Source organism: Perognathus longimembris, chromosome 17 (genome assembly GCF_023159225.1).
Source record: "Perognathus longimembris pacificus isolate PPM17 chromosome 17, ASM2315922v1, whole genome shotgun sequence".
NCBI lineage: Eukaryota > Metazoa > Chordata > Mammalia > Rodentia > Heteromyidae > Perognathus > Perognathus longimembris.
The window spans coordinates 55,768,970-55,794,205 of record NC_063177.1 but is presented as its reverse complement, the minus strand read 5'-3'; the positions used below and the strand labels follow the sequence as shown (position 1 = coordinate 55,794,205).

General features: G+C 65.3%; 3 protein-coding genes and 1 pseudogene across 3 annotated transcripts in view; all 4 read right to left on the bottom strand.

Moving 5' to 3' along the window:
* Window positions 1-8,218: 8,218 nt before the first annotated feature.
* Slc25a10 (solute carrier family 25 member 10) lies at window positions 8,219-14,029 on the bottom strand. Its single transcript, XM_048365949.1, has 11 exons — window positions 13,859-14,029; window positions 11,280-11,399; window positions 10,960-11,074; window positions 10,828-10,876; window positions 10,581-10,622; window positions 9,942-9,985; window positions 9,788-9,858; window positions 9,331-9,423; window positions 8,904-8,981; window positions 8,474-8,530; window positions 8,219-8,381 (listed from the first exon to the last, which is right to left on the bottom strand). Exons 1-11 carry the CDS (start codon window positions 13,949-13,951, stop codon window positions 8,280-8,282), a joined length of 864 nt encoding a protein of 287 aa, XP_048221906.1. The 5' UTR covers window positions 13,952-14,029; the 3' UTR covers window positions 8,219-8,279.
* A 4,582-nt stretch (window positions 14,030-18,611) lies between these two features.
* Window positions 18,612-20,704, bottom strand: LOC125365715 (39S ribosomal protein L12, mitochondrial-like). Its single transcript, XM_048365952.1, has 5 exons — window positions 20,541-20,704; window positions 19,980-20,166; window positions 19,754-19,837; window positions 18,905-19,036; window positions 18,612-18,790 (listed from the first exon to the last, which is right to left on the bottom strand). Exons 1-5 carry the CDS (start codon window positions 20,612-20,614, stop codon window positions 18,674-18,676), a joined length of 594 nt encoding a protein of 197 aa, XP_048221909.1. The 5' UTR covers window positions 20,615-20,704; the 3' UTR covers window positions 18,612-18,673.
* A 3,279-nt stretch (window positions 20,705-23,983) lies between these two features.
* Window positions 23,984-25,236, bottom strand: part of LOC125366325 — a 1,893-nt pseudogene continuing 640 nt past the window's right edge.
* The window catches only part of LOC125365713 (39S ribosomal protein L12, mitochondrial-like), a 3,890-nt gene continuing 3,612 nt past the window's right edge, over window positions 24,959-25,236 (bottom strand). Inside the window, exon 6 of the mRNA XM_048365951.1 lies at window positions 24,959-24,986. The gene's annotated coding sequence lies outside the window, so the exon portion shown is untranslated. The remainder of the gene's footprint in view (window positions 24,987-25,236) is intronic.

Below are 25,236 nucleotides of genomic sequence, written 5' to 3'. Positions count from 1 at the left end.
CCACGGCCACCCCCCGCCACCCCCCGCGGGGCCCCTGCGCCCCCCCACCCGGGCCCGGCCCCCCCCCCCGCGGAGCCCCTGCGCCCCCCACCCGGGCCGGGCCACCCCCGCGGAGCCCCTGCGCCCCCCACCCGGCCACGGCCACCCCCGCGGAGCCCCTGCGCCCCCCACCCAGACCACGGCCACCCCCGCGGAGCCCCTGCGCCCCCACCCCGGGCCCGGCCACCCCCGCGGGCCCCTGCGCCCCCCCCCGGCCACGGCCCCCCCCCCCGCCACCCCCCGCGAGCCCCTGCGCCCCCCCCCCCGGGCCACGGCCCCCCCCGCGGGCCCCTGCGCCCCCCACCCGGGCCACGGCCACCCCCCGCGGTCCCCTGCGCCCCCCCACCCGGGCCACGGCCCCCCCCCGCGGGCCCCTGCGCCCCCACCCGGGCCACGGCCACCCCCCGCGGTCCCCTGCGCCCCCACCCGGGCCACGGCCACCCCCGCGGGCCCCTGCGCCCCCCACCCGGGCCACGGCCCCCCCCGCGGTCCCCTGCGCCCCTCACCCGGGTCTCCTCCCGCGCTCTGCAGCTGGGAAGGTGTGAGCCGCCAGCGCCGTCCCTCCTTGAGCGATGTTCTCCTGGGGGCCCCGGCCCAACCCGACACCAAAGCCTGTCCCTGTCTAGCTCTTCACCCTTTCAGCAGGCCTGGAGCCGGCAGCCCTGGCCAAATCACCCGAGGCTTCCTCCCCGGCCGCCCCGCCGCCCCCGCCGCCCCGGGTGTGTGCCTGCCAGTCCTGGACTTGAGCTCGCTTTGCACGGGGTCCCTGAGCTCTACCACTTTGTGCCAATCCTGGGACGTGATCTCAGCCTTGCACCGGTCCCAAGCTCCCCGCCCCCAGGCTAGCGCTCTTCCACTTTGAGCCACAGCTCCACTTCCGGATTTTTGGTGGTTAATTGGAGATTAGAGGGCTGGGAATATGGCCTAGTGGTAGAGTGCTCGCCTGGTATACATGAAGCCCTGGGTTCAATTCCCCAGCACCACATATATAGAAAATGGCCAGAAGTGGTGCTGTGGCTCAAGTGGTAGAGTGCTAGCCTTGAGCAAAAAGAAGCCAGGGACAGTGCTCAGGCCCTGAGTCCAAGAGCCTGGATTGGCAAAATAAATAAAAATTAAAAAAAATTGGAGATTAGAGGCTCATGAACTTCCCTGCCTGAGTTGGATTCAAGCCACAGTTCTCAGATCTCAGCCTCCTAAGAGCTAGGATTATAGGAGGGAGCCACCAGTAGGCTAGGCCTTGTAAAATGTTTTATGATAAGGACTTTTTGTCTCATGAATAGTCAAAATTCACCAGTGTCAGTGGCTTATGCCTATAATTCCAGCTACTCGGGAGTCTGAGATTTGAAGAATTGAAGTTCAAAGCCTGCCTGGGCAGAAAAGTCTGGGAGACCCTATTTCCAATTAGCCAACAAAATGCTAGGCTGGAGGGGGAGGCTCAATGAGCTCAAAGCCCTGAGTTCAAATCATTGTTGCAACCCACCCCAACTGGGGACAAGGTGGAGATGGGGACCGTGGAACTGAGGTCTGGGGCACCAGGGGCCTGAAGCCTCTGCCACTCAGGTGCCCAAGGTCCTTTCTACAAGGTGATTTATTTAGTAGGGCACAGGGGCATCAGTGTAGAACATTAGCTACTCTTGACGTCACAAGCACAAACATGTTATATAATCTGTCAAGTGGTAAATGACTTATCTTAGCAAGCAGGGTTAAGGAGTGAATGACTTACAATTGTCTGTCCCCGAGTTCCCAGAAAGTCTGGCGTGTAATTAGCCTACACCCAGGGTAGAAATCAGAACTATCAATCCAGGACACTCAGCGTTCTGAGCTCATGTTGGGAGGAGGCCTTCCGAACCTCCAGTCCTTTGGACTCTCACACCGACAAAAAAACAACAAACCTGAAAGCTCAGGGTCAGAGGAGAATGGATATTACACGATGCCATTTACACGCCCGCCCGTATTACATGATGCCGTTTACACGCCTGTCCGTTCCTTCCGTGAAGCTGTGAGCAAAACTCCACACTGAACAGGAAGGCAGGAAAGGCTTATTTGTTTAGTGTTGGTTTCTGAGGAGCCATCCCCAGGGCGGAGCATGGAGGACCGGAATGGAGGGCGGAACGTAGAAGGGCCCACCCAGGAACAGTGTACCCCAAAGACAGGACGCACCAGCCATGTGTCGCTCCGGGCTGAGGCTGCTGCTCCTACAGTTTCTAGAACTTCTAAAATGCCACCACCGGCTGGGGGACGGGGACGTCCGCTTTGACCGGTGGCAGCGGGTGAAAGTACAATGAAAAACCCTCCAGTAATGAACTCTCCCGAGGTCAGGGCGCGGCCCAGTGGTGGCGGGAGGCGGTGTGCAGGTGTGTGTGTGTGTGTGTGTGTGTGTGTGTGTGTGTGTGTGTGTGCGGTCAGGGGTCCCTTATTGATTGGGAGGGAGGAATGGGCTGGATGCAAGGGGAATGGCGGGGGAGGGGGGAGGTGGCGTTTGGGGGTTGTGACAAACGTGTAATTTTGCGGGTGGGTGTTTATGCCCGGTAGATAAGCTGTAATTATGCAGTTTATGTCAGCCGTAAGTCAATAAAACCTGTGCTGGGTGCTCAAGGCTCCTACTTGGAATGGGGAACGGGAAATATTTCTGTGTTTTCCCCATTTCTCCCATTGTACTAAAATAAATCCTTGTGAACACTTTTACCTTGTGACGCTCCCCCTTTTTTTTTCTGGGACATCCTGAAGTACTTCTCACGAGTGGATCTCAAGGACCTGTGCCTCTGTGCAAACTGGGAAACTGAGGAACCTCTCCTCCATCCTCGGGTGACACGACAAATAAACCAGGGCGAAGCTCACACCTGTAGTCCTAGCTATTCAGGAGGCTGAGCTCTGAAGATCAGGGTTCCAAGCCAGCCAGGGCAGGGGAGTCTGAGACTCTGATCTCCAATTAATCACAGAAAAAGCGGAGGTGGCGCTGTGGCTCAAGTGGCAGAGCAATAGTTTTGGGGGACAGTGCCCAGGACCTGAGTTGAAGCAAGAAGTGTTAGGATGTGGCTTGAGTGGCCACCAGCTGAGCCCCTGTCTGGGGCAGGTGACACCTGGCAGGCATGAAAGATAAGAGGGGGGGAGTAGGTGGGAGGGAGAAGCCAGGCCCAGGGCAGGCGGGCGTGGCCCCGAGGGGCGTCCTGTCACCCACATCCCTTCGGGAGTGCCCTTCCTGGGGGTCCCCGCTGCCCCTGTCCCGCAGAAGCTCCAAGGACCTAAGGTGGCCTCGGGCAGCTGACGTGTGCTCAGCCCAGGTGGGGACGCCCCACTCCCTGTGGGGGTGGGGGGAGTACGTGGTGCCCCCACCCCCTGCATTCTCCCTCCCAGGGCCAGGAGGGGAGGGTGAGAGCATCACCCCCCCCCCATTTGCTTCAAGTTTCCCACCCTCGTTCCTTGCAGGAGGCGCTGGTGCTGCCGTGTTGCACTCCAGCCCCGCAGGGCCGCAGGGGGAGAGCCACCGCGGGCCAGGCCGAGGCTCCGGTCTTGGCCTGGCAGGACACCAGTTACAGAAAAAACCAAACCAACTGACATCTCGGGGGGAAAGAAGCAGGGCGAACCATTCTGGAGGGCAGATGGGAACCTGGGAGCGATGCTGGTGGTTTCTGCACCCCAGTGCAGCCCCCCAGCAAGTCCCACGGGCACCCGAGGGAACTGAGGCGTACCAGAGCTAGCGGGGCGGATGGGGTGCGGGCTGTTCATTTCCTGCTTCTACCTGTCTGTACGGGCCCAGCTGTGTGGGCTGGCGCTGGGCTTGAACTCAGTGCCTCGAGTTGTGCATGGCGTACACTCTACCATTCGAGCCACACCTCCAGTTCTGACTTTTTGTTGGTAAACTGGAGATGAGAGTCTTGGATGTGTCTGCTTGGGCTGGCTTTGAACCTCCATCCTCAGATCTCAGCCTGGATTCTAGGGTGGTCACTACCACCCTACGGGGGGGCTAATTTTTGAGAGCTTTTCATGTATTCCAGGACTGAACTCAGGACCTTAAACTCTTGATTTTTTTTCCTCCAGGCTGGAGCTCTGCCACTTGAGCTAAGCTCCACCTCCAGCTTTTTGCTGGTTAATAGGACAGAAGTCTTACAGACTTTCTTGTTTTTTCTTTTGCCAGTCCTGGGCCTTGGACTCAGGGCCTGAGCACTGTCCCTGGCTTCTTTTTGCTCAAGGCTAGCACTCTGCCACTTGAGCCACAGCGCCCCTTCTGGCCATTATCTGTATATGTGGTGCTGGGGAATCAAACCCAGGTCTTCATGTGTATGAGGCAAGCGCTCTTGCCCCTAGGCCATATCCCCAGTCCCAGACTTTCCTATCTGGGCTGGCTTCAAACCTCAGATCTCAGGCTAGGAATGCAGGTGTGATGTTTTACTGGAATGGTGCTGTGCACAGATACAGGTGCAAAGGACTGAGCTGTCACAGTCCCAAGCACCTTTGTCTGTACCTCTCTCTGTGGCACCCCAGAGTGGCCGTGCGGCAACTAGCCAGACCTGGTTTATAACTGCCAGCCTCCCTAACTTCAGGACCAACCCCGCTGGAAGGCCACCTCCAGCTCAGCCTGACCCCCAGTTAACCACAGTGGGGCGAGGGAGTCCCACTTCAAGCTGTGTGGGTGGACTGCCAACTTCCCAGGCCCACTTGCTGAAAGGACCATTATTTCTCTACAGAATTGTCTTGGCCCCCTGTTAAGTCTCCTGACGGTAGAAGATCGTCTCTGGCTTTGGGTAAACTTCACTCTGTAAGACAAAGGCCTGGGGCCGAGTGGAGGCTGCTCAGGCCTGGCACCGTGCTCTGGGCCCAAGTGGAAAATTAATTGGCTCTTGGCCCTGAGGATGGCCTGGAGGAGTGGCCCGGGTGGGGGGGGGGAGGGCAAAGGCGCTGCCCCAGCCCGGCGGCCCCCTCCCCCAGCAGGTCCCTGCGGCCCCCGACCCCTGCTCTCCATGGATGGCTGCCAGGCCTGGCCACCCAAAACCAGACCGGGCAGTTTCGAGACATGGGGGAGGAGGCTGGGCCAAGAGCCAGCTTCCGGTGGCCCTGAGGACAGGAGCTTTATTCCTGCAAATCAAAGCAGTTCTAAGAGCCTGCCCAGTGAGCTCAGGGCCTTGGGGACCCCCGAGGGAGAGAGAAGTCACATTATCTTTGATACTGAAGGTGTCAGATACAAAAACTAGAAACAACAAGGCTAGCGCTCTAACACTCTTGGCCGCAGCGCCAATTCCAGCTTTTTCTGTATGTGTGGTGCTGAGGGATCGAACCCAGGGCTTCATGCAAGCTAGGCGAGCTCTCTACCGCTAAGCCACCTTCCCCGGCCCCTTTCACAATGTTTTAACTTCAAATTCCAAGACCAGCAGGTGGAGGCTGCGACCCGAGGACCCCAGCCCGTGAGATTCCCATCTCCTAAGCTCTGCACGCGGCACAGGCTGCAGTCCTGAGAACAGGAGGACATGAGATAGAAAGCGCACCTCAGAAAAGGAAGCCCCAAACCCACCTACGGCCTGGTTCCAACCGGGCGGGCCCAGACTCTCACATGTGCATCCATCTTGGCCACCAGAGCCCTCAGCTACCGGCGAGGGGTGGCCCTGAGCCGTGACCCTGTGCGTCCCCCAGCGTGGGAAAAATAAGTGCGCCAGGAATGACGGACCGACGGGGAGGCAGAGTTCAGGGTCTCCAGGTTCGAGGCCAACTGGGATGCACAAGTCCAGGAGACTCCACCTCACCCAGGGGCGCGGCGCAGTGGGGCAGGCCAGTCACCCCGCCGCGAGGGCCAGCAGCACAGCAAGATGGCGGCGGAGGAGCACATGAGGCTTGCGGCCTCGGGCTGAGCACGGCAAGAGCTGTTAGGGCCCCGTCAACCCCAGGCGAGGCTCCAGCTGTACCGCCCCTGCCCGGCAAGCAAGCGCCAGGCCCGCCCCCTCCCCCCCCCCCAGGGCAGCCTGCAAACCTCGTTCCCTTTCCAGTCCAGGGAGAAGCTGACAGCGCTTCTCCTCCCCTCCCCCTCACACCAGAGCACACCCTCGCGGGCCAAGAAGCTGCCCAGATGGAAGCTCATTGAACCAGGAGCCCCCAAGATTCCTGCCCCCCACCCCCGCCCATGCCCCTGCGGCCCCAAGACCTGGGACTCCAGCCCACCACCAGGCACCAGGAACCGACCAAATCCACTGGCTTTTTTACTCCCAGTCAGTCAGCACTTGGGATAGGTAGGCGGGAGAGTTCCAGGCCAGCCCCCACGCTAACCAATCCAGCTTTTACTTTTGTAGTTCTGGAGCTGGAACTCCAGGCCTCAGCCTCTTCCCACACCCAGCAGCACTTTCTGTGCTGATTTTTTTTTTTTTTTTGCCAGTTCTGGGGGTTGAACTCAGGGCCTGAGCGCTGTCCCTGGGACTCTTTGTGCTCAAGGCTCGCACTCTACCACGTGAGCCACAGAGCCAGTGTCAGCCTTTTCTGTGTGTGTGGTGCTGAGGAATGGAACCCAGGGCTTCATGTATGCTGGGCAAGCTCTCTACCACTAGGCCACCCTCCCAGCCCCCTGTGCTGATTTTAGAAATGAGCTCTGAGCCGGGCACTGGTGGCCCACACTTGTAATCCCAGCTACTCAGGAGGCCGAGAGCTGAGGGTCAAGGTTGAAAGCCAGCCTGGGCAGGAAAGTCCATGTGACTTTTTTTCTTTTTTTGCCAGTCCTGGGGCTCGAACTCAGGTCCTGGGCACCCTCTGTCCCCGAGCTTCCTGTGCTCAAGGCTAGCACTCTACCACGTGAGCCACAGTGCCACTTCTGGCCTTTTCTGTGTATGTGGCGCTGAGGAACGGAACCCAGGGCTTCGTGCATGCTAGGCCAGCGCTCTACCACTCAGCCACACGCCCAGCCCCATGTCCAATAAATCACCCAGAAACAGCTGCAAGCGGCACTGTGGCTCAAGTGGTAGAGCTAGGCTTGAGCAGAGAGGCTTAGGGACAGAGCCCAGACCCCGAGTTCAAACCCCAGGACTGGCCAACAATTAAAAAAAATAATAAAATCTGAGCCCCCTATTTTGGGCCTCCTTTGTGGCTCAGGTAGCAGGCGCGCCGGCCTGGCCACCCCGCACCCTGGAGAAGGGTCTCTCTGCCAGGCTGGCCACCCTGCACCCTGGAGAAGGGTCTCTCTGCCAGGCTGGTCTCCCCGCACCCTGGAGAAGGGTCTCTCTGCCAGGCTGGCCACCCTGCACCCTGGAGAAGGGTCTCTCTGCCAGGCTGGCCTCACGCTGTCGAGCTCCTCACCTCAGCCTCTCAAACAGGATTTCAGCAGGAGCTATGTAAAGCCAACCTACCTTTTCTTTTTTCTTTTGGTTGGTTGTGGGCTTGAACCCGGGGCCTGGACGCTGTCCCTGAGCTCTTCCGCTCTGGGCTAGTGTTCTGCCACTTTGCGCCACGGTGCCACTTCCAGTTTTCTGGTGGTTAACTAGAGACTTTCCTGACCAGGGCCGGCCTTGAACTGTGATCCTGACCTCCGCCTCCCGAGTAGCTAGGACTCTGTGTGGGGCCACCAGGGGCCTTCCTAAGGCCCTGGACGGTCTGAGCGTCTGGGGAAGGGCAGGGCCCGCGGCTGTCCTCTGCTGGTGGGTACAGGAAGTGGAGCAGGCCACCAGGTCACGGTCCTTTATTTGGCCCCTGCTGAGCTGCGTGCGCGGTGCCCCAGGGGGTTCTGTTGTGTTGGGATGGCGGGGACGCAAAGCCCTGGAGGAGCACGGGCGCGGCCTGGCCTGGCCTCTGCGGGTGCGAGGGACCAGGGGGCACGGGCAGGAGGCCAAGGAAGGTAGCCTTCTGGCAACACCAGCAGGGGGTGGGGTGGGAGGTGGGGGCCCTGTGGGCACCAGGGCCCTCCTCTTGATGTCCTGTCCCGACACTTGCGACCCCGCTGGCTGCTCCCTTTTCCTGTAAGGACAGGAAGCTGCGGTCTTGCTCGGGGCTCAGGGTGAAAGTGCACACGTGCTCACGAGGTCTGGCGGCCAGCTGGGGGGGGGGGGGGTCCCGGGCTGGGGGAGGAGCTGCTGGGAGCAGGAAGCCCCCCCCCAACTCTGGGCAGAACAGGAGCCTGGGCCGGGTGGGGACCTGTGGGAGACCTCTCCTCTCGCCTACGGGGCTGGCAGGCGAAGCTGAGGGTGGGCAAGGCCACTGCGTGAGCCCTGGCCGGGCCGGCGGGAGCCCAGCCAGCCTGGGGCTGAGGAGTCGGGGCCCAGGAGCCGGCGGCGTCAGGTCGGCACTTTGACGCCAAAGTGTTTCCTGAGTTGTTCCAGAAACACGAAGGTGAGCACCGTGTGGGGTACGAGGCGGATGCCGGCGGGAAAGAGGCCCTGGGAGGAGAAGCAGAGAGGAGATGTGGAGGGGGGCGGGCAAGCCCTGCCGACCCCCACCCCTCCCCACCCCACCCCACCGCTCCGCCCACCTTGAAGAAGGCCAGGGGTCCAAGCTTGGCGGTCTCCATGAAGCAGTGGAAAACGCCCTGCGGGAGGGAGATGGGACAGAGGCGCCGTCACTCAGAGCCAGGGCGCCCAGGCCCCGCAGGCACGCCAGTGTCCTCCGCGGGCGCCAAGGGCCGAGGCCTCGGGCGGGCGGGCAACCGCCACCCGGTCCTAACGGCAGGCGCCAGGGCCGAACGTCCTGCGGGGCCGGGGAGCCCAGGCAGCGAGCCTGGCCCTGGGCAGGGGGTCAGACCGGGCGCCGGCCCAGTGCCATGCCAGCCCGGGGCCTTGAACGCGGGGCCACGCGCTGTCACTCGCGCTGTCACTCGCACCATGCGGCAGGCGGCACCGGAGCGGCCGGGCACAGCCAGGGGAGGAACTTCCGGAAGGCCCCGGGCCGGAGCAGGTCCTCACCTGATACTCGCCCCTCGAGTTCATCAGGCGCGTCTTCAGCACGTCCAGGGGCTGGCACAGGAACGTGGCGCAGCCGCCCTGGGGAGGGGCCTCGTCACCACCCGGCCTGTGGGCGCCCCAGCCGCTGCGGCCTGCTCACCCCAGGCTGGTGTGGACGGAACCCCCGGCCCCCTGGCAGCTTGCCAGCCCCCCCCCCACCGGCCTGGCCCGTCCCCAGCACCCCGAGCTCCGCCTGCCCGTCCCCAGAACCCCGAGCACCCCAAGCTCCGCGTGGCCCGGCCCCAGCACCCCGAGCTCCGCCCGCCTGGCCCCAGCACCCCCGAGCTCCGCCCGCCCGTCCCCAGCACCCCGAGCTCCGCCCGCCCGGCCCCAGCACCCCGAGCTCCGCCCGCCCGGCCCCAGCACCCCGAGCTCCGCCCGCGCTCACCGCGATGAAGCTGGCCACCAGGTGGGTGATGATGTTGTCGGGCAGGTACCCCGTGGCGAGGACCAGCTGCTTGGCCTGGTCGTAGCAGGACAGCTGCGGGGACAGGGAGGCAGCGGTGGCCAGGGCCCAGGGGAGGCCCTCCAGGTGGGGACCGAGTGCCGCTCGACCGCTGCCTTCATCCCTACCACACCAGGGAGGCAGCCGCGCCGGACAGGAGCCCCTGCCCTGGGTCAGCCTCGGGCTCGCCCCACGCGCGTGAGGGCCTGCAGACCCCCCACCAGCCCCACAGACCCCTCCCAGCCCCCACCCCCACCCCCGCAGACCCCTCCCACGGGAACGCTTGGCGCTGTCCTCCCAGAAGGGCCCGCTGCGCCCCCTGCCAGGCCGCGACTCCCGAGGACGCAGGTCAGAGGTCACAGGCGCGGCCTGCCGGCCCTTCCCGGCACAGGAGCCCTACCTGGCCCACGGTGACCAGAGCCCCGCGGCTGGAAGCCATGGTGGCGCCCGAGAACAGCCTCTTCAGACCCTCTGCGGGAGGGAGCGCGGGTCAGGCAGCGCCCTCGGGCCCCCCGCCCCCCTCCCCCCGCCCCGCATGCCCCGGCCCGTCTCACCTTCGCGGCCCACGCGGAACAGGCCATCCAGGGCATGCGCGTAACTGCCAGCGACACAGAACGGGAGGCGTGAGGCTCCCGTGGGCCCGCCCCGCCCCCACCCCAGCCTCGCGGACGCCGGGGGCACCGGGGTGTGGCACCGGGGTGTGGCGTCTAGGCTCGGGCGGGTCCTGGTGGTGGACGATGCCTCGATGCCTCGGCGGCCCTCCCTGCCCGCCAGTCCCAAGGGCAAGGCCACTTCTTCCCCGGGGGCTCGGGGCGGGCCGGAGCCCCCCCCCCCCCCCCAGGACCCATCCGCCACCGCCCTCTGCGTGGAGGGGGCAGGTGGGTATGGGGGTGAAGACAGACATGCCGGCACGCGACTGGAGGGCCCTGGCCCTGAGCGCGGCCGCAGGGGTCCCCACAAAGCCTCCGATAAACCTGCGCCAGCCCGGGCTGCGCGGGGCGCCCTTCCCTCCAAACAGCAAGGAGACGGTCGGAACCGGCTGCCTGCGGACCGGGCGGGGTGCAGCCCCGGCTCCCGTCACTCCCGGGGTCCCACTGTCAGCCCCCGTGAGTGGATATGAGCACAGATCCCCCCCCCCGTTGTCCTCCCCCCCCCCCCCCCCCCGCCGTGAGTGAGCCAAGCCCTGCACTCACTTGCGCCGCTGGTCCAGGGGCAGCTTCACGTCATTCTGCATCCTGAGTCAGGAGGAGAGGGGGGTGGGGTCGGGGGTCACACAAGCCCCTCGCGGGCTGGGGTGTGCCCACCCAGGTGCCAGGCGGGGCGCTGGGGCCGGCCACCCCAGGCACGGGCCCCTGGGGCACGCCTGCTCCCGCCCACGCCGGCTGCCACCAGTCCCACAAGTCACCTGGCCCCTCCGGAGAGGCGGGAAAGCTCACAAACCTGACATTGACCAAGTCCGCGGGAGTCCCCACAAAGCCTCCAATGAGACCTGAGGCAACAGCAAACATCAGAGGGGGGGGGCGCGCCCAGGCCTCCCCGCCCCCCTCCGGGCCTGGGGGACCCAGCACTCACCGCTGGCCCCGCCCAGAAGCACCTTGCTGTAGAAGGGGAGGGGGCCCTTGCTGTCCCGGGACAGGTAGTCGCGCAGGCTCTCGTAGATGGCGAACCTTGTCAGGGAGTAGGTCATCTAGGGGAGGGACCGCCTCGCCTCAGTCTGCAGCTGCGCGGCCCCCTCCTCTCCCGGCTCCCCAGGGCTCAGTTTCCCCATGTGTACCTGGGGGTCTCAGGCCCACCCGTTTTTGAGAGCTGGGGGGCAGGCGAGGGGGCAGGGGGGCCCTGAGAGGTAGAGTTCAGGGGTGACGGGGAAGAAGGCTGGGGGCCCCTGCGCGCACCTGTCTGGCCAGTGAAGCGCTCAGGCCGTTGTACAGGGCCAGGAAGCCCCCGCTGCGCACCACGTGCAGGGCCATGCCGGTCATGCGCATCTTCACCTCCTGCTGCGTCTGAAGGTGCACCTGCCGGCACGCAGGGGGTGGGGCCTGGGGTCTCCAGCCAGGGGTCGGTTCTGGCTGTACTCCCCTACAGATGGGGAGACCCACGCCGGGCCGTGGGGGAAGCTCCCGCGGGCTCCGAGGCCCGGACGCTGCCCCCTGCTCCCCCTTCCCCGCCGCACACACAGCTGCCCTGCCCTGGCCACCAGGCTCGGGGGTCCAGCCGCACCGACCCCTGGCAAAGCAGGGCAGAGGAATGCGGCCCCCCACAGGCAGGGAGATGAGCAGGGGGAAAGGGTGGGGGAGGGGCAACGCGGAGCCTGGAGAAGCTGGGAGAGGGGCTTGGATCCCAGGGGAAGAGGTCGGCCGGCTGGCCACAGGTGACCCTTCCCTAGGGGCGCAGCAGCCGTGAGGACCAGCTGGGGGTGGGGCCAAGGACCTCGAGGACAGCTTCTCAAAACTGGTGAGGTAGGGGCTGGGGATATGGCCTAGTGGCAAGAGTGCCTGCCTCATATACATGAGGCCCTGAGTTCGATTCCCCAGCACCACATATACAGAAAATGGCCAGAAGTGGCGCTGTGGCTCAAATGGCAGAGTGCTAGCCTTGAGCCAAAAAGAAGCCAGGGACAGTGCTCAGGCCCTGAGTCCAAGCCCCAGGACTGGACAAAATAAATAAATAAATAAAAATAAAATAAAATAAAAATAAAAACTGGTGAGGTGGTCCACGCTTGTAATCCTAGCACTCGGAAGGGCCGAGGCAGGAAAATGACAAGTTCAAGGCCACCCTGGATACATAGCAAGAAGGCTTCTAACAAAACCAAACTAAAACCAAAGCAATTTCCTTTTTGGGGTGCTGGTCCTGGGACTTGAACTCAGGGCCTGGGCACTATTCCTGAGCTTTTCTGCTCAAGGCTAGCACCACTCGGGCTACAACTCTACTTCTGGCCTCCCCTCCGCCCCCCCCCCCCCCCGCCTTAATTGGAGATAAGAGTCTCATGAAGGGCTGGGACCCTGGGTTCAATTCCTCAGTACCACAAAAAACAGAAAAAGCCAGCAGTGGCGCTGTGGCTCAAATGGGCTCAGGGACACCAGGCCCTGAGTTCAAGTCCCAGGACCAGCAAAAGAAATGTCTCATAGACTTTCCTGTCCAGGCTGGCTTTGAACCTAGATCTTTGGATCTCAGCCTCCTGAGTAGCTAGGATTACAGGTGTGGGTCACCAGTGCCCAGCAAAACAATGTTTCTAATACTCCCAGCGAACAGATGTTAGGAAAGAGGGAAACCCTCACCGCAGCCTCCCCGGCCACGGGGAGCAGCGGGCACACCCAAGCCCCTGGGTGGCAGACCTACCCTGACTGCGGCAAGCCAGCCCTGCACCTGGGCAGGGGGCAGGGCGCAGGGGTGGTGAGGCCTAAGGGGCCTTGGACAGCGGACAACGGCCAGCGTTTGCGCCCCGCCTGCCGCCCACAGTGAAAGGAGGCCTGGGAGCACATCCAGAAGAGTGCAAAAACAAAAACAAACGCACAAAACCCCAGCAGCCTGGAGGGGGGAGCCCCTCCCCCAAGCACACGGCACTTTCCTGCGGGCTGGCACGGCACCTGGGCGCCCGGGCACCGGGGCACCGCGGCCGCGCCCACTGTTGCCCGGAGGCTGCCCCGAGAAGCCAGCACCTTTACGAGGAAGCTCCGGGCCGAGCCCGGCGGCTCTCCCGGGCTGGGGGGCTCCGGCCCCCTCCGCAGCCCTGGGGAACAAGAGCGGCTCTGTCTTCTTTTGCCCCATAAGCGCTTTTCTCAAAGGCAAAAAGTAGTGAAAAGGGAAGGCGCAGAGCGTGTGGACGCGGTGGGTGGAGAGGCGCCGCGGGCGGGTGTCCCAGGCGGGCCGGGGTCGCGGGCGCCCCCCCTCGTCCCCACCCCCTCGTAGCCGGGGGTCGGGGCCCGGGAGCGGCTCACGCAGCCCCGGTCCGGGAAGGCAGCGGCCCGGGGCGGGGCGCCGGCGGAGGGGTGGGGCTGCCGGAGGGCGCCCGGCGAGCGCCCGCCCGGGTCCCGACCCGCACCCCCGACGGCGCGGAGGCGCGGCGCCCGCGGGGCCCGCGAGCCCCACCCCCACCCCGGGCCGCGCGGGCGGCGGAGCCCGGGCGGGCGCGGCTGCGGTGGCCCCGCCGGCGGCCGCCGAGGTAACCGCCGGGTGCCCCCGCGAAACGCGGCCGGGCAGGGCCCCGACCTGCGCCCTCCGCGTCCCCGACCCCAGCCCACCGCGAGTTCCCCGCCCCCGCGCCCTCCGACCTCCGCGCCCCCCGACCCCAGCTCCCCGCGAGCCCCCGACCCCCCGGCCCCCGCGGCCCCCCCCCGCCCCCGGCCCCCGACTCCCACGAACCCCCGCCCCCGGCCCCCGCCCGCCCCCGGCCCCCGCCCGCCCCCCGGCCCCCCCGCCCCCGCCTCCGGCGAGCCCCGACCCCCCCGCCCCCGCCCGTCGGCCCCGGCCTCACCTTGAGCAGGTCCAGCGGGTGCGTGCAGCAGGCCGCCCCGCAGGAGGCCAGACCCCCGAAGTACCAGCGCGACGCGCGCACTTCGGACGCCATGGCGGAGCGGTGCGCCCGGCCCTCCCCACCGGCCGACGCCGACGCGCCGCTCCGGCCGCAACGCCCCCGACCCCGGTTCAAAGAGCCGGCACGCGGCCCGCGCCCGCCGCGGCCAATGCGCCCGCGCGGCGCGGGGCGGGGCGGCGGGGGCCACGCCCCCGGGCGGCCGACGCCCCGCCCATGGGCGTGGCCAAAGGCCGCCGCGAGGGCCGCGGGGGTCCCCGGCCTCGGCCCCGCCCGGGCTGGCCCCGCCCGGGCTCGCCCCGCTGGTCCCGGCCCCGCGCGCCCCCCCCTGACCCGGGCCCGCGCCCCCGGCGGGGTCACGCGCTGCGGCCGTGGACCGGGCCCCCCACCCTGCGCGGTGGTCCGCGGCCGGCCGCCGAGGGGCACGGAAGGTTCTGGAGACCAGGTTGTAGATTAACCACCCACCGCGGGCAGAGGGCCGGCCCTCGCGGTGGGGCGACGCGGGCTCGCCCCGGCTTGGGCGGGAAGGCCGCCGGCGGGGGCCGCGGAGCGACACGGGCGGGGCCAGGCCGCAGGCCTCTGCCCGGGAGGCTGGGGTGCCGGCCCCCGGCGTCCGAACCCCCGGCGGAAGCGACTCCCACCGGCGAGGAAGCGCGAGAAAGTGCTCCCGGCTCCCGGGACCTCCAGTCCTCCGGGCGGCTCTCCGGCTGGGCGCCCTCCGCACCCGGGACCGTGCCCGCAGACCCGCCTCTGCGCACCCAGCCACCAGGGCGCGGGGACGCCCCTCAGGCCCCTCCGAGTTGTCTTCCGGAGCTTCAGGCCAAACCCGGGGCTCTGACCTCAGGTCGTCAGCCAGTAACCGGGCCAGGGAAGCCAAGAGCTGGCTGGGGGTTGGTGTCCTCGCCGGATGGGTCCCCTGGACCCCAGACCCTGGTCTGGTTGGGAATCGGGGCCAGGCAGCGAGGAGAGGGCTGCAGACACGGTCAGGAGGAGGCTAGAGGGGAAGGTGGCAAACTACCACACCCAGCCAAGGCCTGGGACTCGGCACAGACTGCCAAGAGAATACATCTGAAACTTCACAGCTAACAACAGTTAGGATGAAGGATAAGTGGCCCCTGGCAAAGAGCCACATCGTCACAGAAAGCAGAGGTTTCCTGCTTCCCTGAGCAACCTCCCTCCCCCACGCTGCCTGTGCCTCATTTGGTATAAACAAATTCAGATTGATCACCATGGTGTTTTGTTTTTCTGTCAGTCCTGGGGCTTGAACTCAGGACTCAGGCACTGTCCCTGAGCCTTTTTTTTTTTTCTTTTTTCCCCTCAAGGCTAGTTCACTAGCCCTTGAGCCACAGCCCCACGTCTGGCCTTTCCTGTGTATGTGGTACTGAGGAATGGAACCCAGGGCTTCATGCGTGCTAGGCCAGCACTCTGCCTCCAATCTACCTTCCCAGCAGATCACAACGTTATCAGAGCAAGGGTGATAGAAACCTCAGTGTCAGAGGCTGGGCCTGGAAGGCCACCGTGTTCTGAAATCCGTGGCAGCCCAGCGTGGAGGAGGCCAGCGCGGGTGGGGGGATGTGTGAGATGAAGATGAAGACCTCATCCTGGCCCTCAGCTGCGACACACAGCTGGTGGGAAATAGAGGCCAACGGGTTGCCAGGAAAAGAGGAAGACCCGCTCTAAGCAAGGCCTGGCCCAGGGCTAGAGCTGTGTGTGTATGGGGGGTCTCTCTGACGCCCAGCCTCCTCAGAGATCGCAGCTGGACACGTGAACAGCTGGGGGGAGACGTGTGAAACAGGAAATGTGCCCAAGACTGAAGCTTCTTTCTAAGAAAACATTTTTCAAATCCCAGACCAGGGAACCCATTAAGATCCCCAAGGAGGCGGCTCCGGACACGGTGGCGCAGGGCTGAAATCCCAGTCCCGAAGGGGTGGAGTCAGGCTGGGGAAGAGTCCAGAGCCGGCCTCCATGTGGCAACGCAGGCGCTGGTGGCTAGGCCAGGGCACAAACGTCCACAAAGAACTGGACGCGGGGCTGTGGCTGCAGGCTAGAGCGCCAGCCCTGAGCGCCCAGGCCCTGCGCTCCAGCCCCGCGACGGACAGGAAACACCACCACAGGAGGCGCCGGCTCAAATGGCGGGGCTCCAGCCCTGACGAGGAAAGCTAAGCGAGCACAGTGCCGTCCAAGCTGCAGTCCCGCGCGTGCGCAGAGCCGCAGAGCGGCTGGGACCGGCGAGCAGGGCCCCTGAAGCCAGGCTCCACGTGGGGTCCGTGGGCGCAGCACCGCTCTCCACCGCCAGTGATTCCTGAGGCGTGAGTGGGTGCGGCTGGACACCGGGGGCGCACGCCTGCACCCCAGCTACACAGGAGGCTGAGACCTGAGGATGGTGGTTCAAAACCAGCCCGGGCAGGAAAGCCCATGAGACTCTCATCTCCAATTAATGACCAGAAAATCGGAAGTGGCGCCGTGGCTCAAGAGGTAGAGCACCAGCCTTGAGCAAAAGAGCCCCAGGGACAGCGCCCAGGCCTAAAAAAAGAAAAACAGCCAGAAAAAAAATCCTGACGGGGCTGGGGATGTGGCTTAGCGGTACAGTGCTCCCCTCACATGCATGAGGCCCTGGGTTTGATTCCCCAGCACCACAGCGCCAGAAGGGGCGCTGTGGCTCAAGTGGCAGAGTGCTAGCCTTGAGCAAAAGGAAGCCAGGGACAGTGCTCAGGCCCTGAGTCCAAGCCCTGGACTGGCCAAAAACAAAACAAACAAAAACCCTGACGTGTGTGTGTGTGTGTGTGTGTGTGTGTGTGTGTTGAGAGCCACCGGCTTCAGTCCTTTCGCCATCCTGACAACGGATCTTTCCGTCGTGAGGGGCACTTCAGGACTGTCTAGTTTTTGTTGCCAATCCTGGGGAATCAAACCCAGAGCTTCATGTATGGGAGGTGAGCACTCTACCACTAGGCCATATTCCCAGCCCTCAGGACTGCCTAGTTTTAACAAGGCCCTCCCCCGCACCAGCAGCCATGCTCAGCAGGCCAAGTCCAGGGGCGTCCAGGGACCCTGGGGCACATCTGAGCGGGCTCTTCAGGGGCCACCACAGCCCAGAGCAGGTTCCGCCTGTAAGCGAGTCTGGCTTCCTGTCCAGGCTGGCGTGTGCCTGGATCCGAATACTTAAGGTTCTGCTCAGTTGTGGGGAGCCATGCACCCCTGGCCTCCCACGGGGAGTCTCAGGGGCCACCCGGCTGGCCCGGATCCGCCATGCTCCTCCCGCGGAGGCTGACCTCAGCTTGCCTTGTTGGGGGAAGGCTCCTCACCCCGCTGCTGTCCAGGCCACCAAGCTTGAGCGTCCCCTCCCCCCAACCCCTCAGGCCTGGGGGAAGACTGCCTTCCTTGTGGGGGAGCGCGTGACCCACACCCAGCAGGCACTCAGCCCCGCCGGCCCTTCCTAGTGAGCGGGAGCGTGGCTGAGCAACAGGAGCGGGGGGGGGGGGGGGGGGGGCAGGGGGAGAGGGGGCGAGGGCCCCGGCCCAGCCTCACACCTATGGCCTCAGGAGGACCCCGAATGTCTTTTGCCTGGAAAGCTGAGCTCAGCTGGCGTGCCCCCAGCTTGCGGTTCATTCCTGACCCTCAGGGTTCAGTGGGCGGGGGGGGGGGGGGAGGGGTGTCACCCAAGGAAGGACCTCACTCCAGGCTCTGCAGAGACTGCTTCTCCAGCGCACCCCAGGGCCTCCATCTTGAGGACAGCGTCTTGCGTTCTGCCTGTGACTGGTCACTGCCAGGTCCTCCACACAAGCCACTCCGGCACCTGCCTGGTCCCGGGGTCCCCATGGCCCTCAGGCTGCAGGTGGGTCTTCCCCCTCCTGCCATCCCTACTTGCAGCCAGCAGCTCAGTTCCCATCCACCTGAGCCGGAGCTTGCCAGCACCTGAACACGGGAATGCTGACACCCGAGCCCCAGAGCCCGCCACAGCACGGGGCCCGATGACACCCGAGCCCCAGAGCCCGCCACAGCACGGGGCCCGATGACACCGAGCCCCAGAGCCTGCCACAGCACCGGGGTCTGATGACACCGAGCCCCAGAGCCCGCCACAGCACCGGGGTCTGATGACACCGAGCCCCAGAGTCCACCACAGCACCGGGGCCCGATGACACCGAGCCCCAGAGCCCGCCACAGCACCGGGGCCTGATGACACCCGAGCCCCAGAGCCCGCCAAAGCACGGGGCCCAATGACACGGAGCCCCAGAGCCCGCCACAGCACGGGGCCCGATGACACGGAGCCCCAGAGCCCGCCACAGCACGGGGCCCGATGACACCGAGCCCGAGCCCGCCACAGCACGGGGCCTGAGGCCCGGGCCTGTCCAGGCACCACCAGTGGTGGGGCCCAGCAAGGCAGGCCCGGCAAAGGGTCGCAGACCTTCTGCAGACCTTGCCGGTCATCCTGAGGGAGCAGCAGGAGCCGCCTGGGAAGGTCCAGGCCAGCAGCCCCTCGGCCCTTCCCGTCACCATCCTGAGCACACCGCTTGAGACGTCCCGAACCGTGTATTTTCCTCCGCAGCCACAGAAGGCCACGTTAGCTAGCAAGTTCCGGATCCACTCGGCGCCCCTCACCAGGCCGGGGCAGCCCCTCCCTCCCACACAGGAGACCGTCCTTGTCCCCCTCCCGGATGGCACTGGCCGCAGGCGCCTGCCGGGGCTCGGCTTGCCGGGAGCTCAGTGCTGGGGCGGCAGGTGGCCCCCGGGACCCCAGTCCACAAGTCCTCAGAGCGGGGGTCACTCCAGAACCACGGTGCCTCCCACCGCTTCCAGGGCTGCCTTGATCTTCTCCGCCTCGGCTTTGGCGACGTTAGCTTTGATCTCCTGGGGCAGGGACTCCACCAGTTTCTTGGCCTGCCAGAGATAGCAAGATGAGAATTGGGGGATCTGGGCTGCAGCCAGCCAGCCTGCCCCCGGGGACCGCTGGCGCGGGGCAGTGGGGCAGGGGTGCAGGTGCAGGGGTCCCACCTGGACGAGGTTGATGCCCTGGATGTAGTTCTTGATCTCCTTGATCAGCTTCACTTTGTCCACAGGCTTTGCCTCTGTCAGGCGGACGGTAAAGTGTGTCCGTTCTTTCTGTGTGGGAAGGTCTTCTGCCACCTTGGGGGCAGGGAGGAGCGGGGTGAGCAGAAGGGACGAGCCCAACGCGGGCTGCTGGTCTTCCCCCCCAGCGTGCAGGTGAGGGCCGGGCCGACTCCTCCCTTCCGGCCCTGGCGGGTCATCTGGTACCAGCCAGCCGGCTCCCCTGTGCTTCTGTCGCTGTCAGACCCGACGGCTTCACCCAGAAAAGTTTCTAGGTCCCCACGGGGAAATGCTCCGGTTTCCTGGCATGACACCCAATCTCCCTCATCCTTAAGAACCGTAACTTACAAGCAGGGAAATACAGCACCATTTCAGTCTCAGCCAGGTGCAAGTTTGTTAACAAGTCAACAATGACCTTAACCTCCAACCTTAGCCAGCCGTCAACAATGGGACAAATGGAGGTGTGGTTCCCAAAGCCCCAATGCCATCGTGTTGTGTGGCCCATCAAGAGGAGCAGGTTGGAGCCCAGTAGTGGTTAGTAACAGCCTCCTCTTCTTTTTCAGAGATTCCACTTTAGACTGTGGGCCACACTGGACTCCCACCTTGGCTCAAATCTAAGCCGCCTCTGAGGTGAAGCCACTGTCCTACGGAGCACCCCACGTTGAGGATACGCAGGCAGTGCGCGGCCGGGAGGACCTGGGGGGCTGCAGAGCGCCCACGCCCATGAGGCCACAGATGAGTCTGGAACAAAGAAGCACCCAGCCCTTGCTGCTCGGGACCCGAGCCCAGGCTCACCTCAGGGGCTGCGGCGGCAGGGACGGTACCGGGCATCATGCCACCCAGAGGTGTGAGACCCACGTCCTGGATCTTCAGCGTTTTCTGTGGGACAGAGGAACAGCAGGGAATGGAGCAACAAGCCGGGCTGGGCCTGACGCCCGGGCCAGCCCGCCTTTAACCATTCCCCAGGCTCTCCAATACATGCAGGAAACACCCCGGGCCCCCGAAGGGGCTCTCCCAGCACCTTCAGGAGCTCGTTGAGGTCTGAGATCTCCAGGAGCGTGAGGCTGGCGATGTCCTGCACCAGCTGCTGGATCTTGGGTGGGTACTCCTTGGGGGCGTTATCCAGGGGTGCACCGGCGAGCGCCTCGCCCCTTCGGTGGCTGCTGCTCCTCATCTGCCGCGCGGCACACACACAGGGCACCTGCGGCCTGACCCCCGCCCCACGCGGACAGCCGTCAGCCCCGGCGCCGGTCTGGGGCGCAGACCAGGGCCCGGGCGGTGCGGCACCTCGGGAGCGCGCGTAGCTTTAACCCCGGCGGAAGCAGCGGGCTTCTCGCGGAGTCGATTACGCTAGCCGCGGGTGCGTCCGGCCGCACGAAGCCGCGCGAGGCGGGGGCCCCGGCCGCGCCCCCGCCCGCCCGCCCGGGAAGCAGGGACCCCAGAACACCGAGCGCCAAGGTCGCCAGGGCCGCGTGGCCTTCCCGCACCGCGCCGGCCGGGCCGCGGGGCCCGCCGTGGCCTCCGTCCCCCGCTCGCCCCCGCCGCGCTCCCGCCGGCCCCGGCGCTAGGAGCCCCGCAGTACCTGGAGATGCTGAGCACCACGGCCGGAAGCCCGAGGCGCGGCCGCCACAGGCGGCAGGCGGCCGCCGGCAGCATCGCTGAGCGGGCGGGAAGGTCACACGCGGCTCCCGCGGAGACGACGCTCTAGCCGCGAGCAAACGAGCTGGGCCGGCCGCTCTAGCCCGCGGCCGCGAGCAGTCGAGTGGAGAGGGGACGCTCTAGCCCGCGGCCTCCGAGCAGTCGAGTGGAGAGGGGGCGCTCTAGCCCGCGGCCGCGAGCAGTCGAGTGGAGAGGGGGCGCTCTAGCCCGCGGCCTCCGAGCAGTCGAGTGGAGATGGGACGCTTCTGCCCGCGGCCTCCGAGCAGTCGAGTGGAGAGGGGACGCTCTAGCCCGCGGCCTCTGAGCAGTCGAGTGGAGAGGAGGCGCTCTAGCCCGCGGCCTCCGAGCAGTCGCGTGGAGATGGGTCGCTCTAGCCCGCGGCCTCCGAGCAGTCGAGTGGAGATGGGACGCTTAGCCCGCGGCTCGAATGGAGGAGGGACGCTTAGCCCGCGGCCCCGGCACGCCACCAGGCCGGGCGTTTGCTTCCGTTGTCCTGCGGGATTACCCACAAGGCAGAGCGCTGCGCAGGCGCAGTGGAAGTCAGCGCCGCGCCGGCGCAGCCCGCCTCCCCGCCTCCCCCGGGAGGTAAGTCGCGCTCTCCCGCCGGCTTTCGGGGTTTCCAGGTAGGGAGCGCGGCCGGGCTCCGGCGGCTCCGGGAGGCTGAGCGCCGAGGGTCGCCGTCCAAAGCCCGCGGGGGAGCCCCCTTCTGAGTCCCTGGAGCAGCAGGCGTGGACACGCGAGCCTACGCCGGAAACCCGAGCCCCGAGCAGCTGGGCCCGGAGCCGCCCGGCCTGGGCGGAAGGCGGGGACGCGCAAGGCCGCTCGGCCGCGGGGAGCTGCGGGAGGAGAGCGGCGCGAGGCTCGAGGCCCGGCACACCGGGACCCAGAGCTGCGCCGCTTTGATGGCCTCGCTCACCGGGCTCACCGGAATTGTCACTAACGGCGGTTCTGCTTCTGTGTCGGCGTGCTTGGCCTAGCCTGCCAGCCCACCCGCGTGCGGTGCACGAGATCCTTACCCCACGCCCCCCCCCCCGTGCCGTGCACGAGATCCTTACCCCACGACCCCCGCGTGCCGTGCACGAGATCCTTACCCCACGGCCCCCCCCCGCGTGCCGTGCACGAGATCCTTACCCCACGGCCCCCCCACCGTGCACGAGATCCTTACCCCACGACCCCCCTCCGCGTGCCGTGCACGAGATCCTTACCCCACGGCCCCCCCCCCGTGCCATGCACGAGATCCTTACCCACGGCCCCCCCCCGTGCCATGCACGAGATCCTTACCCCACGACCCCCGCGTGCCGTGCACGAGATCCTTACCCCACGACCCCCCTCCGCGTGCCGTGCACGGGATCCTTACCCCACGGCCCCCCTCCGCGTGCCGTGCACGAGATCCTTACCCCACGGCCCCCCCCCCGTGCCATGCACGAGATCCTTACCCCACGGCCCCCCCCCGTGCCATGCACGAGATCCTTACCCCACGACCCCCGCGTGCCGTGCACGAGATCCTTACCCCACGACCCCCCTCCGCGTGCCGTGCACGGGATCCTTACCCCACGGCCCCCCTCCGCGTGCCGTGCACGGGATCCTTACCCCACGGCCCCCCCCCCGCGTGCCGTGCACGAGATCCTTACCCCACGACACCCCCCGCGTGCCGTGCACGAGATCCTTACCCCACGGCCCCCCTCCGCGTGCCGTGCACGGGATCCTTACCCCACAACCCCCGCATGCGGTGCACGAGATCCTTACCCCACGGCCCCCCTCCGCGTGCCGTGCACGAGATCCTTACCCCACGGCCCCCCTCCGCGTGCCGTGCACGGGATCCTTACCCCACGGCCCCCCTCCGCGTGCCGTGCACGGGATCCTTACCCCACGACCCCCCCCCCCCGCGTGCCGTGCACGGGATCCTTACCCCACGGCCCCCCCCCCCCCGCGTGCCGTGCACGGGATCCTTACCCCATGGCCCCCGCGTGCCGTGCACGAGATCCTTACCCCACGGCCCCCCCGCGTGCCGTGCACGAGATCCTTACCCCACGACCCCCCCGCGTGCCGTGCACGAGATCCTTACCCCACGGCCCCCCTCCGCGTGCCGTGCACGGGATCCTTACCCCCACGGCCCCCCCCCCCCCGCGTGCCGTGCACGGGATCCTTACCCCATGGCCCCCGCGTGCTGTGCTCGAGATGACTGCCCTTAGAAGCCAGCCCTGTTTTTAAGATGCCAGGGTGCTTGAGGCCCGATTGTCTATGCTGTGCCGCTGCCCCTGCCCGGGAGCCTTTGAACAGTGTTACTCTACCTGTGCTTTTTGTGTTGCTGCACAATATATGTACCAAGATTAAGAAAACTCTTCCATTTAAAAATGTGCTTGACGCATTCCCCCTCCCCCAAATCTGCCTTTCCTTCGGAGACCTAAAGAGAAACGTACTCCCTCTATTTGCTCGTGAGGCAAATGTCAGTGTTTTCTGTTAGTTTTAATTACAGGCTGGGACTCCCAACTGTGGACTCTTCCTCCAGTGCCTTTTGCTGTGGATAAGGTCCAAGTTCTCTGGCACTGGGCTAGATTGCAAACCTTAAATTGTCTTTGTACCTTGTGCTCAATTTTGCTGTTAATCTCAAAAATCTCTAAAAATAAAGTATTAAAAAAAAAAAGCCCAGCCCTATTTGGCCCTAGTGCACAGCTAAATACTCAATTGACCCAGTGCTGGCGACTGTTTTTGTGGGTTTGAGGCCCTGTTTTTGTGGGTTCGAGGCCCACCTGGGTATCCGGCACGTAACAGTTTGGCATTCTTCTGGAAGCCAGAGGTGACTCTGGAACTCACCCTGAGGGGCCAGCTAAGCTGTCTTCTGGGGCTCGAACCTGGAGTGTAACTATCCCTAGTGAGTCCTTCACCAGGTGGTTAGGCCCAGGAAATGGCTATCTGGGAGGCCATTTCCGTGGTGTCTAGTGCACTGCCCCTCCGGTATCAGGTGGGAAGCTGCAGTCCCCCACACCAAGATGACCCCAAGACCCCCCAACCTCGTGGCTTCAAACCCCACAACTGTAAGCATGTTTTTTCCTTTCTGTGAACAGGAAGGACACGTCCCAACTGCTGGTGGAGCTGGGTGGGACACGGGCGGCTGAGCCAGTGCCTACACACCCTGGGCCAAGAGGCGTGGCTGCTCTACCAAACACACTTTTCTCCCCTCAGTGCTGGGGCTTGAACTCGGCCTGAGCACCATCTGAGCTGCTTTTGCTCAAGGCTAGCGCTCTACCGCGCGAGCCACGGCGCCAATTCTGGCCTTTTTCTGGTATGTGGTGCTGAGGAATCGAACCCATGGCTTCCTGCATGTCAGGCGAGCACTCTACCACGAAGCCACCTTCCCAGCCCCTCTTTCACTTTTTGAAATACATTTTATTTTCACTGTTTTGCAATGGAGAGATGACAGTTGAGAAGCAGAGCAGCTGGAGATGCCTGAATCCTCCACCCTCGCTGTGCAGGAGTTGGGGCGAAGCCTGGACACCCCATCAGCTCACTCTGGACGAAAGTGGGCTGTACGGGCCTGAGTGTCCCCACTCGTCACCACTTGCAGCCCCCCCCACGGGGCTGGGGGTCTGGAAGGGTCCTTCCCTTCCCCCTTTCCTTCCAGAGGCCAAGCTCTGGGGGGAAGTCAGAGACCAAGGCAGGATCAAAGCGGGGTGACAGGAGCCAGCAGACTGGGGTAGAGGGGTGGAGGGCTGGGGCAGGCCTGGGCCCTGCTCTCAGGAGAAGGGGCACTTGGGGCATCGAGGGAAGAGGAAGGCAGAACAGAACATCTAGCTAGACACAAGGCGGATTCCAATGAACCGTAGTGTTACTCGGGACAGTGGGCTCGGGGCCCCAGGGTCAGTCGAAGGAGATGAGCTGGGCCTCACTGCCCGGGGCGGGTGGTCCCTGCACGGGTGGCTGCTGGGGCAACGGCTGGCTGCTGCTGGGGAGGGCCGCCAGGGGGCGCCACCTGCAGGGCAAGAGCGACAGGGCTCAGCCTCCCCCCCACCCCCTTCCCCGCCCAGCCAGACTCCGCTTCGACTTTCCGATCTACACGCGGTCTTCAGGAGGTCTTGCACGCCCGTCTCCTGGAAGCTGGCCAATGGGAAGGCCCCACAGAGGCCGCTAGCCCAGGAAGCGCCACTGTGTGTGTGTGGGGGGGGGGGGGAACGCTCACCTGCTGGTACACGGGCTGCTGCCCGGCCATGTAGGGCTGCTGGGGCGGCAGCGAGGCGTCCTGGCCAGGGAGTGTGGTCATGAGATTCTGTGGCAGGAGAGCAGAGCAACGCTGGGAACGCTGGCCCTCCCCCCGCCCCGCGGGAGGGGAGGGCGCAGGTCACACGGGGCGGGGCGGGGGGGGGGCTCCTCACCTGCATGCTGTACGGCTGGTAGCCCATGGACACTGACTGGCTCCCCATGTAGCCCATGCTGCTGGACTGTGCGGGCTGGGAGAGGGCGGCGGGGAGGCTCTGCGGGGCCTGGGAGGCCACGGTCTGGGGAGGGGAGAGGCACAACGTCAAACGGCTGGCGGGGTGCGGGGGGGGGGGGCGCTCGGGCCCGCGGGGGCACCTACCTGGTAGCCTGGGGTGGGAGTGGGCTGGTAGGATGAGTAGGCTGGG